This window comes from Phocoena sinus, chromosome 1, assembly GCF_008692025.1.
Source record: "Phocoena sinus isolate mPhoSin1 chromosome 1, mPhoSin1.pri, whole genome shotgun sequence".
NCBI lineage: Eukaryota > Metazoa > Chordata > Mammalia > Artiodactyla > Phocoenidae > Phocoena > Phocoena sinus.
The window spans coordinates 44473273-44491490 of NC_045763.1; the positions used below are offsets into that span (position 1 = coordinate 44473273).

The window sequence follows — 18218 nt, forward strand, 5'->3', positions numbered from 1 at the left end:
TGTAGTGAGTTTTGAAATTGTTAAGTGTGAGTCTTCCAACTTTGTTCACCTTTTTCAGGATTGTTTTGGTTATTCTGGGTTCCTGATATTTCCATGTGAATTTGAGAATTGACTTGTCAATTTCTACAAACAGTCCAGCTGGGATTTGAATAGGAATTGCATCAAATATGTATTATCAATTTGGGGATTATTGCCATCCTAACAGCATTAAGTCTTCTGATCCATGAATATGATGTCTTTCTATTTATTTAGATCATCTTTAGTTATTTTCATCAATGTTTTACCATCTTAACAATCTGAAATCCTTAATACATGAGCATGGGAGAGCTTTCTATTTATTTAAAATAGATCTTTAATTTATTTCAACAATGTTTTCTAATTTATGGGTATAAGTTTACATCTTTGTTAAATTTATTTCTAAGTATTTTATTCTTGATGCAGTTACACAATTGCTTTCTTAATTTCATTTTTGGATTGTTCATTTTTAGTGTACAGAAATACAATTGATTTTTTAAAATTATTTAAAAAATTTTTATTAGGCTGTGCTGTGCGGCATGTAGGATCTTAGTTCCCCATCCAGGGATCAAACCCGTGCCCCCTGCATTGAAAGCATGGAGTCTTAACCTCTGGACCACCAGGGAAGTCCCTACAATTGATTTTTTTATGTTAATCATATACCCTGGAAACTTGCTGAATTGATTTATGTGTTCTAATAGTTTAAAGGATTTCTTAGAATTTTCTGTATACAAGATCATGTCATCTGCAAATGGAAATGGTTTTACTTCTTCCTTTCCAATTTGGATGCCTTTTATTTGATTTTCTTGTCCAACTTTCCTGACTAGAACCTCCAATACAAAGTTGGAGTATTGAAACATTCACCCTTTTCTTTTCCTGATCTTAGGGGGAAAGCATCTAGTCCTTTACCATTAAGAGTGATTTTAGCTTTGGGTTTTTTGTAATTGCCCTTAACAGGCTGAGGAGGTTCCCTTCTATTTTAGTTTGTTGAATGTATTCATCAGGAAGAGGGTGTTGGCTTTTTCTGCATTTGTTGAAATGTTCACGTGGGTTTTGTTTTTTATTCTTTTAATGTGGTGTATTACATTCATTTGCTTTTGGATGTTAATCCATGCTTTTCTAGGATAAATCCCACTTGGTCACATTGTATAAATCTTTTTGTTTATTACTAGATTCAGTTTGCTGGTAATTTGATGAAGATTTTTGCATCCATAATTTAAAAGGATTTTGGTCTGTGATATTCTGTTCTTGTGATGTCTTTATATGGATTTTTGGCATCAGGATAAAACTGGCCTCAATGAATTGGGAGGTGTTCTCTTTTTTTTTTTAGAGGAGTTTGTGAAGAATTGGTATGTATTCTTCTTTAAATGTTTGGTAGAATTCAACAGTGAAGCCCTCTTGGCCTCTTAATGTGGATAGTTTTTTGATGATGAATTCAATCTATTTACTTGTTATAGGTCTATTCATATTGTCTGTTTCTTCTTCAGTAGCTTTGGTAGTTTGTGTTATTCTGTGAACTAATCCATTTCATTTAAATTATCTGATTTATCAGCATACAGTCTGTTCATGATATTTCTTTACAATTCATTTTATTTCTGCAAGGTCAGTAGTTCTGTCCCTTTCAATTCTCATTCTAGAAATTTGAGTTCTCTTTTTCTTGGTCAGTAGGGCTAAGTTTTGTCAATTTTGTTGATCTTTTCAAAAACCATCTTTTGATTTCATTGATTTTTTTTTTTTACTTTCTTTTCTGTCCTCCATTTCATTAATTCACATTATAATTTTTGTTATTTCCTTCCTCCTGCTCATTTTGTGTTTGGTTTGCTTTTCTTTTTCCTGTGTCTTAAGGTAGACATTTAGGTTATTGATTTGAGAGCTTCTTTTTTAAATATATGCAATTAGAGCTATAAATTTCCTTCAAGCACTGCTTTAGCTGCATTCTGTAAGTTTTTGTATGTTGTGTTTATTTTTCATTCATCTCAAATTATTTTCTGATTTTTCCCTTTTGATTTCTTCTTTGACCCACTGGGTTTTAAGGAATATATTGTTTAATTTCCAAATACTTTTGAATTTCCAGATTTCTTTGTTATTGATTTTTAAATTCATTTAACTGTACTTTGAGAACATACTTTGTTTTATTTCAGTTTTAAAAAATTTATTGAGGGCTTCCTTGGTGGCACAGTGGTTGAGAGTCCGCCGCAGGGGACACGGGTTCATGCCCTGGTCTGGGAGGATCCCACATGCTGCGGAGCAGCTGGGCCCGTGAGCCATGGCCGCTGAGCCTGCGCGTCTGGAGCCTGTGCTCTGCAACGGGAGGGGCCACAACAGTTGATTTTGCCCGCGTACCACAAAAAAAATAAAAAAAATAAAAAAATAAAATAAAATTTATTGAGATTTGTTTTTTGGCCCAATATATGCTCTATTTTGGAGAATGTTCCAAGTGCATTTGAGAAGAATATATATTCTGCCATTATTGGGTGAGTTGTTCTGTAGATTTCTGTTAGATCTAGTTGGTTTATAATTGTTTTAATCTTCTATTTCACTGTCAATCTTTTGTAGTTTTTCTGTATAGAAAATAGTTTTTTAATCCTTTTTGTTGTTCATGCTAAATAGGATATACATGTACTTTTAAAATACATTGTTGGGACTTCCCTGGTGGCACGGTGGTTAAGAATCTGTCTGCCAATGCAGGGGACACGGGTTCGAGCCCTGGTCTGGGAAGATCCCACATGCCACGGAACAGCTAAGCCTGTGCGCTACAACTACTGAGCCTGTGCTCTAGAGCCCATGAGCCACAACTACTTAGCCTTCTTGCCACAACTAATGAAGCCTGCGTGCCTAGAGCCTGTGCTCTGCAACAAGAGAAGCCACTGCAATGAGAAGCCCGCATACTGCAACGAAGAGCAGCCTCTGCTCGCTGCAACTAGAGAAATCCCGTGTGCAGCAACGAAGACCCAATGCAGCCCCCCCCACCCCAAGAAAAAAATACATTGTTGAATTTGATTTGCTAATATTTTGTTGAGGTTTTTTTGTTGTTGAGGATTTTTGCATCTGTGTTCATGAGAGATATTGGTCTACAGTTTTCTTTCATAGTAGCTCTGTGGTTTGTTTTTTATTTTTATTTTATTTTTTATTTATTTGGTTGCACCAGGTCTTAGTTGCAGCAGGCAGGCTCCTTAGTTGCAGCATGCAGGCTCCTTAGTTGTGGCTTGCAAACTCTTAGTTGCAGCATGCATGTGGGATCTAGTCCCCTGACCAGGGATTGAACCTGGGCCCCCTGCATTGGGAGTGTGGAGTCTTATCCACTGTTCCACCAGGAAAGTCCCAGGTGCTCTGTGGTTCTGGTGTTAGGGTAATGCTGGCCTCAAAGAATGAGTTAGGAGGTATCCACTGTGCTACTAATGCTCTGAAAGAAATTGTAGAGAACTGGTACAATTTCTTCCTTAAATGTCTGGTAGAATTCACCGGTGAACCTATCCAGGTGCTTTTTGTTTTGGAAGGTTATTAATTATTGATTCAATTTCTTTAATAGATACAGATCCATTCACATTGTCTATTTCTTTTTGTGTGAGTTTTGGTAGATTGTGCCTTTCAAGGATTTGGTCCATTTAATTTAGGTTATCAAACTTGTGGGCATAGAGCTGTTCATAGTATTCCTTTCATATCCTTCTTTTAAAAAATTAATAAATTTATTTATTTTTGGCTGCATTGGGTCTTCGTTGTGGTGCACGGGCTTCTCATTGCAGTGGTGTCTCTTGCTGCGGAGCATGGGCTCCAAGCGTGCAGGCTTCAATAGCTGTGGCATGCGGGCTCAGTAGTTTTGGCTCATGGGCTCTAGAGTGCAAGCTCAGTAGTTGTGGCGCATGGGCTCAGTAGTTGAGGCACGCGGGCCCTAGAGTGCAGGCTTAGTAGTTGTGGTGCACAGGCTTAGCTGCTCCGCGGCATGTGGGATCTTCCCAGGCCAGGGCTCAAACCCATGTCCCCTGCATTGGCAGGCGGCTTTTCAACCACTGCACCACCAGGGAAGCCCATCATATCCTCTTTTTTGTGGTACGCAGGCCTCTCACTGTTGTGGCCTCTCCCCTTGCGGAGTACAGGCTCCGGACGCACAGGCTCAGCGGCCATGGCTCACGGGCCCAGCCGCTCCGCAGCATGTGGGATCTTCCTGGACCAGGGCACGAACCCGTGTCCCCTGCATCAGCAGGTGGACTCTCAACCACTGCACCACCAGGGAAGCCCCATCATATCCTTTTAATGTCCATGAGATCTGTAGTGATGTCCTTTCTCTCATTTCTGATATTAGTAATTTGTCTCTTTTAGTCTGGCTAGAGTCTTACTGATTTTATTGGTCTTGTCAAAGAACCAGCTTATGGTTTTATTGATTTTCCTTTATTGATCTGAGGTAATGTTGGTTTGTAACATTATTAGTTTTACATGTACAGAATATATTTCTCCTTCTGTATAGAAATACGGTGTACCCACCACCAAAAATTTAGTTTCCTCTGTCACCATACAGTTGATCCCCTTTACCTGTTTTGCCCTCCCCTCCACTTCTTCCTGTCTGATAAACACTACTCTGTTTTTTCTATCTACATGTTTCTGTTTGGTTTAGTTTTTCATATTTTGTTTGTTTATATTCCACATAAGAGTGAAATTATATAGTATTTGTCTTTCTCTGACTAATTTCACTGAGCATAATACCGTCAAGGTCCATCCATGTTGTCAGAAATGCTAAGATTTCATTTTTTTTAATGGCTGAGTAGTATTCTATTGTACATATTCCGCATCTTCTTTATCCATTCATCTGTTGATGGGCACTTAGATTGTTTCCATGTCTTTGTTATTGTAAACAATGCTGCAGTGACCATAGGGGTGCATGTATCTTTTTGAATTAATGTTTTTTTTATTCTTTGGATAACTACCCAGAAGTGGGATAGCTAGATTATATGGCAGTTCTATTTGTAATTTTGTGGGACTCTCCATACTATTTTCCATAGTGACTGCACCAATCTACATTCCCACTAACAGTATATGAGGGTTCCCACGTCCTTGCCAGTACTTACTTCTTTCCATTTTGATAATAGGGTTTTTTTGGTACATTATTCATCCTCTTTATTTTTTTAATTTTCAAATTTGTATATAATTTTTAAAGGTTATAGTCCATTTACAGTTATTACAGAATATTGGCTATATTTACTGTGTTGTACAGTACATCTTTGCAGCCTTTCTTACACCAGTAGTTTGTACTTCCCAGTCCCCTACCTCTATTATTGCCCACATACACACACTGGTAATCACTAGTTTCTTCTCTATATCTGTGTGTCGTCTTCTTTTCTGTTATATTCACTAGTTTGTTGTATTTTTTTTAAGTTCCACATATAAGTGTGATATCATACAGTATTTGTCTTTCTTTGTCTGACTTATTTCACTTAGCATCATGCTTTCTGAATCCATCCATGTTGCTGCAAATGGGCAAATTTTGTTCTCTTTTATGGCTGAGTATTATTCCATTTTATATAAATATAAATATATAAAATATATAAATATAAAAATTATATATAAAAATGTAATATAAATGTAAATGTTATACACACACACACACACACACACACACACATACACACACACCTTTATCCATTCATCTTTATGTATGTTCCTGTTGCCATTTTCTTAATTATTTTGGGTTTGTTTTTGTAGGTCTTTTTCTCTTGTGTTTCCCACCTAGAGAAGTTCATTTAACATTTGTTGTAAGGCTGGTATCCATTCATCTGTTGATGGACACTTTGGTTGCTTCCATGTCTTTTTTTTTTTTTTAATTTAATTTATTTATTTTTGGCTGTGTTGGGTGTTCGTTGCTGCGCGCAGGCTTTCTCTGGTTGCATAGAGCAGGAGCTACTCTTTGTTGCAGTGCATGGGCTTCCCATTGTGGTGGCTTCTCGTTGTGGAGCACAGGCTCTAGGTGCGTGGGCTTCAGTAGTTGTGGCTCGTGGTCTCTAGAGTGAAGACTCAGTCGTTGTGCTGCATGGGCTTAGTTGCTCCACAGCATGTGAGATCTTCCTGGACCAGGGCTCGAACCCATGTCCCCTGCATTGGCAGGCGGATTCTTCACCACTGCACCACCAGGGAAGCCCTGCTTCTGTATCTTGGTAGTTGTAAATAGTGCTGCTATGAACATTGGGATGTATGTATCTTTTCAGATTAGTGTTGTCATTTTTTCTTCGGATATATACCCAGGAGTGGAATTGCTGGTCATATGGTAGTTCAATTTTTTTGAGAAACCTCCATGATGTTTTCCACAGTAGCTGTACCAATTTACATTCCCACCCAACAGCTTATGAGGGTTCCCTTTTCTTCACATTCTTGCCAACATTTGTTATTTGTGTTCTTTTTGATGATAGCCGTTCTGATAGGTATGAGGTGACATCTCATTGTGGTTTTGATTTGCATTTCCCTGGTGATTAGGGATGTTGAGCATCTTTTCATATGCCTGTTGGGCATATGCATGTCTTTGGAGAAATGTCTTTTCAGGTCTTTGCCCATTTTTAAATCGAGTTTGTTTTTTTGATATTGAGTTATATGAGCTGTTTATATGTGCATTGTGGATGGATGTTTTATTGGTTGTAGATTGAAGGGGAGAGACCACGGTAGTGTTTCACTCTGCCATGTTGCTGATGTTACTCCCTCTGCTCTAATTCTTATTTCTTTTTTTCTGCTTACTTTGAATTTAATTTGCTCTTCTTTTTCTAGTTTCCTCAAATGGGAACTTAGATTATTGATTTTAGATCTTTCTTTTCTAATATATACATTCAGGGCTATAACTTTCCCTCTAAGCACTGCCTTTGCTGCATCCCATAGATTTTGATAAGTTGTGTTTTCATTTTCATTTAATTCAAAATATTTTTCAGTTTCTCTTCACATTTTTTCTTTGACTCATGTTATTTAGAAGTGTGTTGTTTAATCTCCATGTATTTTGGGATTTTCCAGTTATTTTCTTTTTTTTTTAAAGAAACTGGTCATTTGTTTTGTAAAGTGTCCTACAATCTGGACTTTACCATTGTTTGACTGCAATGATTTGACATGTTTCTCTAATCCTTGTAATTCCTATAAATTGGAAATTAGAGGTAGAGGCTTGATCAGATTCAGGTTTGATGTTTGGTAGTGCCCTGTCCTTCTTAAGGGTGTTAATAAAGTCTGATTGCCTGGTTGTTTTTCACTTTTGGTGGCCATAGATGATTGTTACCTTCCTAGATTTATTAAATCATCAGGGGTTCTTGTATGTATGACAATGTTTATTACTCTCAACTTCCCTGGCTTAGAGAACTTTGTTTTTTAATTTTATCCTTGGTTACTATTCCACAATTTTGTTTGTATGCCTCTGTTTCTCCGTATATACGTTAAATGTTTTATGTTCCTCAAGTGTCTGTCTTGGGTACCCTTCTCACTTTGTACACTACCTGGGTAATTTTGTTTGGTTTAGCTACGACTTCTACTTGAATTTCCCAGAGTTTCCAGTGCAGGTCTTTATTCTAAGCTCCAGAACCACATATCCAGGATACCTCTTACATATCTTATAACTCTTCTCTGGGCTGCTGAATCATCATATTCTTTTGGTTTTCTTCTACCTCAGTGGCTGCTGCTTATCTGCCTGCTCATCTAGCTTCCCTTGAAGGGTAGTACAGAAAGGGTAAGAGTTCTGGCTTTGGTGCCAGACTATTTGGGTTTGCCACCATTTCCATGGGCCAGTTACTTAAGTTCCTTATGCCTCATCTCATCTGTAAAGTATGACTAATAATAATACATACTTCATTGGGTTTTATGAGGATTCAGGGAGTTAGTATATCTAAAATGTTCAGAACATTCAAAAACGGTTAGTTATTATCATGGCTATTATTCCTCATTCTGCTATTTGATCTTAAATGTAGATGCTTTTTGGTACTTGATCCTTGTTCCTTTTCGTCTTACATTCTCATGTCATCCATTCCCATGGTTTTAAATACTGTCTCTATGCTGTTTAATTCCAAATGTTTATGCTTCAGTCTTTTAGATTTAAAATATGTAGAACTGAGAAGACCTTGGCTGATCTTATGGGAAGTCCTGAAGGTGGAATAACTACTCAGATCTGTGTTGCATTAGGGCGTGAGGGCTGGATCTTTATACCTCCCAACACAGTCTTGGGATATGGGTTTCCATGGGAAAGTGGTATGACCATGGGTGAAGCAGTTCTTTTCAGCTGATGCAGTCCCCATAGATGAGGGCTGTCAGTTGGTGGCATTCCCAGCAGCTCAAATAGTAAGTCCTTTATCTCTAAATGTGATCTGGTGTCACATCACAGCATCTGCTACACTGCCATTTCCTCCCATCTCAAAATCTTCCTAGTTGTTCAGTGACTTAGGAGTCATTTTTCATTCCTCCTCCCTCTACCCTTGATTCTGTTGACACATTTTCTGTCTTCAAAATACCTATCTCAAACGTTCTTTTCCTCCTAGCCCCTGTCATTGACACCTTTCTCTTGCTTCTCCCCTGGTCTCCCAAATGGTTTCCTTACCTCCAATTCTGCCCCTCGCCAAGCTCTGCCACACGGCAGAGAGCAGTCCTCTTATGCCTTAATCAGATCTGTCTACACCTCTGCCACTCTTTAAAGGCTTCTCCTTGTACTTAGGAGAAATGCCAATTATTTACCCTGGCCTGTAAGGTCTGACTCTTGCCTCTGTCTCTAACCTGTCAGATGCTGGTATCCCCTTCACCAACTATGCTTCAGCCACACTGCTTTTCTCTCATTTCACAGAAAAAGCCAAGCTCTTTCCTATATCAGGTCTTTAGCTCCTCGTGTCTGGAATGACAGCTGCCTTTGCTTTTCATATCCTTTTGGCCTCAGCTTAAATGTTGCCTCCTCATACCTCACCGAGAGACAGAAGATTCTTGTCCTCCTCCTCCTTTTCCCCACCCCTATATTATATTCTTGTCTTGTTTGTTTCCTTTAGAACACTGACTACATTTTTAATGTTAGTAGTATTCTGCTTGTTTTATATTCTTTTGTATCTGTGTTCTCCTTCTAGGATGTAAATAAACCCCAAGATGGCAGGAGCCATGTCTGTCTCATTCACCATCCTCAGCATGTAGCATAGCACTTTGTATACCTTGAGCACTTGATATTTGTTGAATAAATGTAATAAGTTCCTTCTCAAAGCCTTGAATATTGGGGTTTCCTTTTTCCTATCTTAGTAGCACAGCCCAACTCAAACTGGGAACTTGTGAACCATCTTATACACCTTTTTCCTCAGTTCTTTCCCCTAGTCCGTTCAGCTACCATGTTCTGTCAGTTTAAACTTTCATTTCTCATCATTAAAATCATTAATAAACTCTTGCCCCATCTCACTCCCATCAAATACCATCCTAATTCTTGTTACATTATCACATAATTGGTCTTTCTAAAAAAAATAATGATGACCATTCATTTTTTTTTTTTTTGCTTAAAAATTTTGAGTTGTTCATTATTGTTTATAGGGTAAATGTCTGAGTTACCTACTTTGTTTACAGGCCCCATCTGCGTTTTACCTCCCTCTCCATTTTCATTTCCAGCCATGCTTCCCCTTGTACGCTATGGGCCAGTAGCACTGATCTACTTAGGGTCATTCTGAAAAATCTGTTGTTCTGTGCCTCCATGTCTTTGGCATGTTCTTCCACCCTTCACCTTCACCCTGGGAAACTGATATTCCATCTTAAAAACCTTCCCCGATGTTAACCTCATTTGTATTAATTCAGTACCTGGTATGAATCACCATTCGATGTAATACATTATTATAATAATTTATTTGCCTGACATGCTTCCTAGACTGAATTCTTTATGGTCACAGGTGTCTAATTACCTTGTGAGCCTATTACTTAACATGGGATCTCACACATAGAAGATGCTTAGTAAATCGTTTCTAAATGAAATCTAGTGTAACCCACTCATTTTACAGATGAGCAGAATGAGGCCTAGAGAGGTAAGTGACTTACCAAAGGCTGTGCACTAATTTGGTTAAAAGTAGTCATTAGTGCTGTTTTCATATTATATACCCTATACTTACCTACCTTTTTTATTTTGTTCTTTTTTTTCTGTGAACAAGGTTGCTGTGGTTAAAACTGTGGGATGTGGAGTCAAACTGGTTTTGATTCTTGATTCTGCCACACATTTTGACCTTGAGCAAGTTACTTAACCTCTTTAAGCTCGAGTTTCCTCGGCTATAAGATGGTAATAATCATAGTTCTGTCATGGTGTTATTGTAAAGAGTAAATGAGATGATTTGAGTAAAGGGTTTAGAACAGTGCTTGGCACAGAGTAAGCAGTAAATGTAGGTCATTATTGTTGTTATTATTAGCATCTGTCAAAGTTCTTTGGCCATAACACCTCCTGGAAAAGGCATGAGATTTAGTTGTTATTACAAGCTGGTTCTGGTTCTCTTATAGGCAAGCTGACTGATAGAACGGCAAGCATTTTCCGAGGCAACCAAATGAAACTGAAGCTGGTCAGTATTCAAAAAGCTAAAATATCTACAGCTGCATTCACACAAGCCTTCTGCCATCACAGACTCATTGAACTGGATGCTACTGCAGTACACACTGACCTCTCAATTCCAGACATCCTACGTGGACTCTGCAGCAATAGCTGGATCCAGCAAAACCTCCGCTGTCTCCTGTTGGACTCAGCAAGCATCCCTCGCAATTCAAGACTGTTGTTCTTTGGTCAGCTCACCGGTCTTCGCATCTTAAGTGTTTTCAGTGTTTGTTTTCATAGTGAAGACCTGGCTAATGTTTCTCAGTTACCCAGACTGGAAAGCTTGGATATCTCCAATACTCTGGTCACTGACATCTCTGCGCTCCTCACCTGTAAGGATCGACTCAGATCTCTCACAATGCACTATCTAAAATGCCTGACCATGACCAAACCACAGATTCTCGCAGTCATTAGAGAACTTAAATGTCTGCTTCACCTTGATATTTCTGATCACAGGCAACTCAAGTCAGATCTAGCTTTTCATTTGCTACAGCAGAAGGATATTCTGCCTAACATCGTGTCACTGGACATTTCTGGGGGCAGTTGCATCACTGACGAAGCTGTAGAACTGTTTATACAGCAGCGGCCTGCGATGCAATTTGTGGGACTCTTGGCTACGGATGCTGGTTATTCTGAATTCTTTGCTACGGCCCAAGACTTGAGGGTTTGTTCTTTACTGAAATAAGTTTGTTTCGTTTGTTCAAAACATTTTAAAGTTTTTGTTGTATATCAGAATCTGTACTAGGCATTAGGGTTACAAAGTCAGATTAAAAAATTCTTAAGGAGCTTAATTAAGAATTATTGCGTAGCTACTGTGTGGTAGGTTGTGAAAATATAACCTTAAACAAGATACAGTCCTAGCCTCCACGTCTTCGAGTCTGGTTTGATAATGATAAGCAGAACCATTTATACATTACCTCTTATGTGCCAGATGTCATGCACATTGTTTTTTATGGATGAGGAAATGGAAGCTCAGGGAAGTTAAGCTCCTTATCCACAGTCATAGAAGTATTAAATGATAGAGCTGAGACTTGTTTCCTGGTTTTTGTGACTCTAAAACTAGTGTTTTCACCTCTAGTAACAGCTAAATATAATGAATAAGGCAGGTGATCAATATGCCTAACACCATTTTTGGTGAAGGTATGACAAAAAGCAATTTTTAAAAGAGTCTTAAGAAAAAAGCATTGAACACTGCTGGAATATGTTTATAGCCTCTCATGGTGCTGTTTTTAAAGCAGCATATATTTAAATATTTATGTCCTAGAATATTTCTCTTTTAAAACAGTGGCTTTCTACCTCAGTTGTACATTATAAACACTTTGGAAGCTTTAAAATACACTGATGCTTGTGTCCCATTCCCCAGAGACTCTGATTTAATTGGTCTGGGACTTGTTCTGGGCATCAGGATTTTGAAAGCTTGCACGTAATTCTAGTGTGCAGCCAGGGTTCAGAACCAACACTTTAAAAGAACCCCTTAAAAAAAATAATTATACTTTATGTAATTTTTCCTAGGGTGAGAGAGAAAAGTGATTTACAGTCATTAGTTGTTTTCACAATTTTATTCTTTTGATTTGAAAATAGCAATTGTTGTATTTTAAAGTCCTTTTAATTTTCTGGCTTGTTAATGAAGGTGGAAGCCATCAGTTACATCATTAGGCTACAAATAGATAATTTGAACTTTCAAATTAAATGTGTATAGTAGGGATGTTTACCACGAATGAACACCTAGGCCAGTTTCAGATTAATGGCATTTAGTGTCACAATGATCAAAAGACCACAGTGATTAAAAAGAATAGATTTTAACACATCAACTCCTGATATATACAGTAATATTGGACAAGTGCTAGAATATTCTGTAGGCAGATTATGCATGTAGGTAAGATACTGTCAAAGTGGGTACACCAAAAGAAAATGAGAGGAGTTTTCTTTCAGTAAACTTTATCTGGTATACATGAAAGTTTAGTTTATTTTGAAAATTTTAAATTATGCCTTATATACAGTGTTGGATATTGTGGGGATGGAGAGGAGAGACCATAATCTTCCTAGTACCAAGAAACTCTAAAGATCTTAATCTAGACTTACATGGAGTGTAAGGTATGGTAAGTTTAAAAGGTCTGTTTCAGAAAATCTTATATTTAAGAGAAATATGTATTGCTCGAATCAGATGCAAAATATACTAAGTATTTTTGTTTGGGTTAATGAAAAGTTTGCTTAAATTAAAATGGATAAAATTAAGTGTTAGTGAAAACCTAACAGAACAAGTATGTGTTATTTCCTGCACCCAGTGTTAGAGTGGGCAACATGTACTTAAAATTGCTTTAAAATGGGTGGAAAGGGCACCCGCCATTAGTATTAAAAGCCATGTAACATTTTCATTTGCTAAGAAATCCTTGTTGATCCACTGGTGGGGCGTAGCAAGAATCCCTTTTGAGGACTGTTTTGTAATGACATCTGTAGGAAGCCCTGGAGAGAGAGGGTGATGCAACAGCTATCTGGTCTTCCGCTTAGCCTTACTATGGCTTATCCTTTGTTTCTCTTTCAGCTCTTACATCTGAATGATCACAAAACTTTAAAAAATTTTAGAATATATCCAGCGTTTAGATTCTTAATAATGTGTAGGTCGTTGGGCAGTTGATCTATGTCTAGTACTTGAAAAATTATTTTGAAATAATTTTTAACTTTGCAGGTCACTAACTTTAAACATTTTTCCAAATGTGTTTTTTCATATTTCATCTCTACATGCACGTGTACACACACGTGCACACACACGCACAGAGTTTTTTTCTTGAGGGTAGGTTGCATACATCATGCCCCTCTGCTCCTTAACATACTTGGGTTTGTATATCCTAGAGCAAGGATAGTCTCTTGGACTCTTCTGAGAGCAAGGATAGTCTCAAGGATGACCACAGTGCAGCTATCAAATTTCAGGAAATTTAGCATTGACGTAATACTTTTATATAATCTACTATATATATTATCCCAGTAATGCCCTTTATAAAATATTTTTCCTTTTAGTCCAGGATTATTTTTGCATTCAGTTGTCATATTTCTTTATAATTGAAACTAGAAGAGTTCCTTAGTCCTTCCTGTTCTTTGTTACATTGATATTTTTGAAGAATACAGACCAGCGTTGTTTCGTTGGCTTTTTTGAAGAATACTCCTCATTTTGGGTTAGTCTGATGCTTCCTCATAATTATATTCAGGTTCTCCCATCTCTGCCCGGAATACCACATAAGGGATGTTGTGTCCTTCTCAAGTATATTACAACATGAAGCACACAGTGCCCCTCATTAGTGAAGTTACTTTTCATCACTTGGTCAAAGTATTGTTCAGGTACTAGGTAAAATAGCCAGGTGCAGATAAAATATTATCTATATACTGTTGTATTGTTTCTACACTATGTAGGTAATACTATTCCTCTTGAAACTAATAAGCAATATATAAGATATTAGAAGACTATGCCAATATCCTGGTCCTCATCAAACTTTCTGATCTAGATTCAGCATCCATTGATGTTTCTTACCTGAACTAATCTTTACTGCAGTGGCTGCAAAGTGGTGATCTTCCAACTCCAGCTCTCCTTTCTACATTTAGCAAGTCTAACGTATCCTCAATGTGGACTCATTGATTCCTGATGTTTTCAATGATTTATAATTCATTACTCTTCTTAATTATTTTGATGCTCAATTTGTCACAGGTTGGCCAATGAGAGCTCCTCTGTGTCAGTTTTTACATGCCCCCATTTTTGTTGTTGTTATTATTTTGAGTACTTCTTTACTTTCTGGCAAACTAAGATGTTCTGGGCTTCTTACACTTCTCTGTTTTGGCCTTGGAATTAGACATTTCTCCCAGAAGCCCTGGTTCCTTTTAGGAGGAAACCAATAGCTGAGTACTAGATGTGTTTTTAAGCCCTCTCAGCAAACAGAGCCAAGAAATAGATGAAGTAAGTTTAAAAGTGGTACTTCCAAATGACCATCCTCACACTGTTCTTTGCCCTTCCACATTCTGTATTTGTATCTCTCTTTCCCACAGTGAGAACTTTGGCTCTCAAAAGCGTCAGTACGTTTGCTTAATCCTACAACACATATAAAATAGTTGCAGAGTTGCTACACCTATACTACCTGTTTTTTTCTTTTACATTATTTATTTATTTATTCGGTCGCACCGGGTCTTAGTTGCAGCAGGAGGGCTCCTTAGTTGCGGGTCTCCGGCTCCTTAGTTGTGGCATGCGAACTCTTAGTTGCGGCATGCATGTGGGATCTAGTTCCCTGGCCAGGGATTGAACCCGGGACCCCTGCATTGGAGCGCAGAGTCTTAAACACTGCGCCACCAGGTAAGTCCCACACCTATACTACTTTGAAACACAAACCTACTAAAAAAAGTTGAAGATATGTTTGCAGTTCTTTCTTTTACCTCTGGACTGAGAGTATAGTCAAAGTACTAAGCACATATATTTAGGTTTTTAAATTTCCTCTTCTTACACAATAGGTAGCATAGTATATGTAGTCTACACTTTGCTTTTTTTACTAAGCAGTATGTCTTGGAAATCACCCTGTGTCAGTTCATGTTCCCATTTTTTGGGAGGGGATGGTAAAATACATATAACATAAAATTTATCATTTTAATCTTTTTTAAGTGTATAGTTCAGTGGTTTTACATACATTCATAATTTTGTTCAGCCATCACCACCATTCATCTTCATAGCTCTTTTCATCTTGTAAGGCTGAAATTCTATACCCATTAAACACTAACTCCCATTACCCCTTCTCCCTGGACCCTGACAACTCCCATTCTACTTTTGTCCCTATGAATTTGACTATTCTAACTACCTCATGTAAGTGGAATCATACAGTACTTGTCTTTTTGTGACTGGCTCATTTCACTTTGCATAGCATCCTCAGGGTTGTGGCATACTGCCTTTTTCAGGTTGAATAACATCCATTATGTGTTTACCGCATTTTGCTTGTCTGTGTATCATTGATGAACACTTGGGTTGCTTCCATGTTTTGGCTGTGTTGGTAATTGTGAATAATGTTGTTATGAGCATGGGTATACAAATATCCCTTCGAGACCCTGCCTTTTTTTTTTTTTTTCTGTGCCACACAGCTTGAGGGATCTCAGTTCCAGGGATTGAACCTGGGCCACAGCAGTGAAAGCCCGGAATCCTAACCACTAGGCCACCAGGGAACTCCCAAGACCCTGCTTTTAATTCTTTTGGTATATATCCTGAAGTGGAATTGCTAGATCTTATGGTAATTCTATTAATTTTTTGAGGAACTGCCATACTGTTTTCTACAGCGGCTGTACAATTTTACATTCCCACTAACAGTGCACAAATCTTCCATTTTCTTCACATACTTGCCAACATATATTATTTTCTGTTTTTTAATTTTAAATTTTTTATTTTTTAAAGGTTAGCAGAGACATTAAAATTTTTTTTAACATCTTTATTGGAGTATAATTGCTTTACAATGGTGTGTTAGTTTCTGCTTTATAACAAAGTGAATCAGCTATACATATACATATATCCCCATATTTCCTCCCTCTTGTGTCTCCCTCCCACCCTCCCTATCCCACCCCTCTAGGTGGTCACATAGCACCGAGCTAATCTTCCTGTGTGGTGTGGCTGCTTCCCACTAGCTATCTGTTTTACATTTGGTAGTGTATATATGTCCATGCCACTCTCTCACTTCATCCCAGCGTACCCTTCCCCCTCCCCATGTCCTCAAGTCCATTCTCTACATCTGTGTCTTTATTCCTCCTGCCCCTAGGTTCTCCAGAACTTTTTTTTTTTTTAAGATTCCATATATATGTGTTAGCATACGGTATTTGTTTTTCTCTTTCTGACTTACCTCACTCAGTATGACAGACTTTGGTCCATCTACCTCATTACAAATAACTCAATTTTATTGTTTCTTTTTATGGCTGAGTAATATTGCATTGTATATATGTGCCACATCTTCTTTATCCATTCATCTGTCGATGGACACTTAGGTTGCTTCCATGTCCTGGCTATTGTAAATAGCAGCAGAGACTTTAAAAAATTTTATTTAAATTTATTTTTGGCTGGGTTGGGTCTTTGTTGCTGCACACAGGCTTCCTCTCTATTTGTGGCAAGCGGGGGGCTACTCTTTGTTGCGGTGCACAGGCTTCTCACTGCGGTGGCTTCTCTTGTGGAGCACGGGCTCTAGACGTGTGGGCTTCAGTATTTGCAGCACGTGGGCTCAGTAATTGTGGCACGTGGTCCCTAGAGTGTGTGAGCTTCAGTAGTTGTGGTGTGTGGGCTCAGTAGTTGTGGCATGCGAGTTCTAGGGCACATGGGCTTCAGTAGCGTGGCTCGTGGGCTCTAGAGCGCAGGCTCAGTAGTTTTGGCGCACGGGCTTAGTTGCTCCATGGCTCGTGGGATCTTCTGAGACCAGGGATCAAACCCATGTCCCCTGCATTGGCAGGTGGATTCTTAACCACTGCGCTACCAGGGAAATCCCTGTTTTTAAATTTTTTAGTAGTAGCCATACTAATGGATGTGAGGTGGATCTCATTGAAGTTTTTTTTCTTTTTACGGGGATAACCCTTTTAATTTTTATTTTATTTCTTTTTTTGGCTGTACTGTGCGGCCTGTGGCATTTTAATTCCCTGACCAGGGATCGAACCGACACTTCTTGTACTGGAAGCACGGAGTCTTAACCACTGGGCCACCAGAGAAATCCCTTGAAGTTTTGATTTGCATTTCCATACTGATCAGTGATATTGGGCATCTTTTATAAGGAGCTTATTGACCATTGGTATGTCTTTGAAGAAACGTCTGATGAAGTCCTTTGCCAACTTTTAAATCAGGTTGCTTGGGGTTTTTTGTTGTTGTTGTTGAGTTATAGGAGTTCTCTGTGTAGTCTGGATATTAATTCCTTATGATATATGATTTTCAAATATTTTCTCCCATTCTCTGGGTTGTCTTTTTTCATGAAGTTCAGTTTGTCTGCATTTCTTTTGTTGCTTGTTCCTTTGGTGTCATATCCAAGAAATCACTGCCAAGTATAATATTGTGAAGATTTTGCCCCATATTTCCTTGTAAGAGTTTTATAGTTTTAGGTCATAAATTTAAGTCTTTGATCCATTTTGAGTTGATTTTTTTATTGTAAGATTTTTAAAAACTATTAATTTAAAAAAATTTTGGCTGCATTGGGTCTTCGTTGCTGCACGTGGGCTTTCTCTAGTTGTGGCGAGCAGGGACTACTCTTCATTGCGGTGCATGGGCTTCTCATTGAAGTGGCTTCTCATGTTGCGGAGCACGGGCTCTAGGTGTGCGGGCTTCAATAGTTGTGGCACGTGGGCTCAGTAGTTGTGGCTCATGGGCTCTAGAGCACAGGCTCAGTAGTTGTGGCGCACGGGCTTAGTTGCTCCGCGGCACGTGGGATCTTCCCGGACCAGGGCTCGAACCCGTGTCCCCTGCATTGGCAGGTGGATTCTTAACCACTGCACCACCAGGGAAGCCCCAGGGACTGTGTCTTTTGATTGTTCTTCTTTTTCCTTTTGAATGGGCTATGCTTTCCTATTTTTTTAATATGCTTTATGATTTGTTTTTGTTGTTGAAAACTGGACATTTGAAACTAATAATATGGCAACTCTGGAAATCAGGTTTTTTTCCTTTCCTGGGTTTTGATGCTTTTGTTAT

General features: G+C 38.4%; 1 protein-coding gene across 1 annotated transcript in view; it reads left to right on the forward strand.

Moving 5' to 3' along the window:
* ZYG11A (zyg-11 family member A, cell cycle regulator) overlaps positions 1 to 18218 on the forward strand; it is a 58278-nt gene that overhangs the window by 16626 nt on the left and 23434 nt on the right. The window contains exon 3 of the mRNA XM_032652457.1: positions 10462 to 11213. Within this exon, the coding sequence (XP_032508348.1) occupies positions 10462 to 11213 (752 nt within the window). The remainder of the gene's footprint in view (positions 1 to 10461; positions 11214 to 18218) is intronic.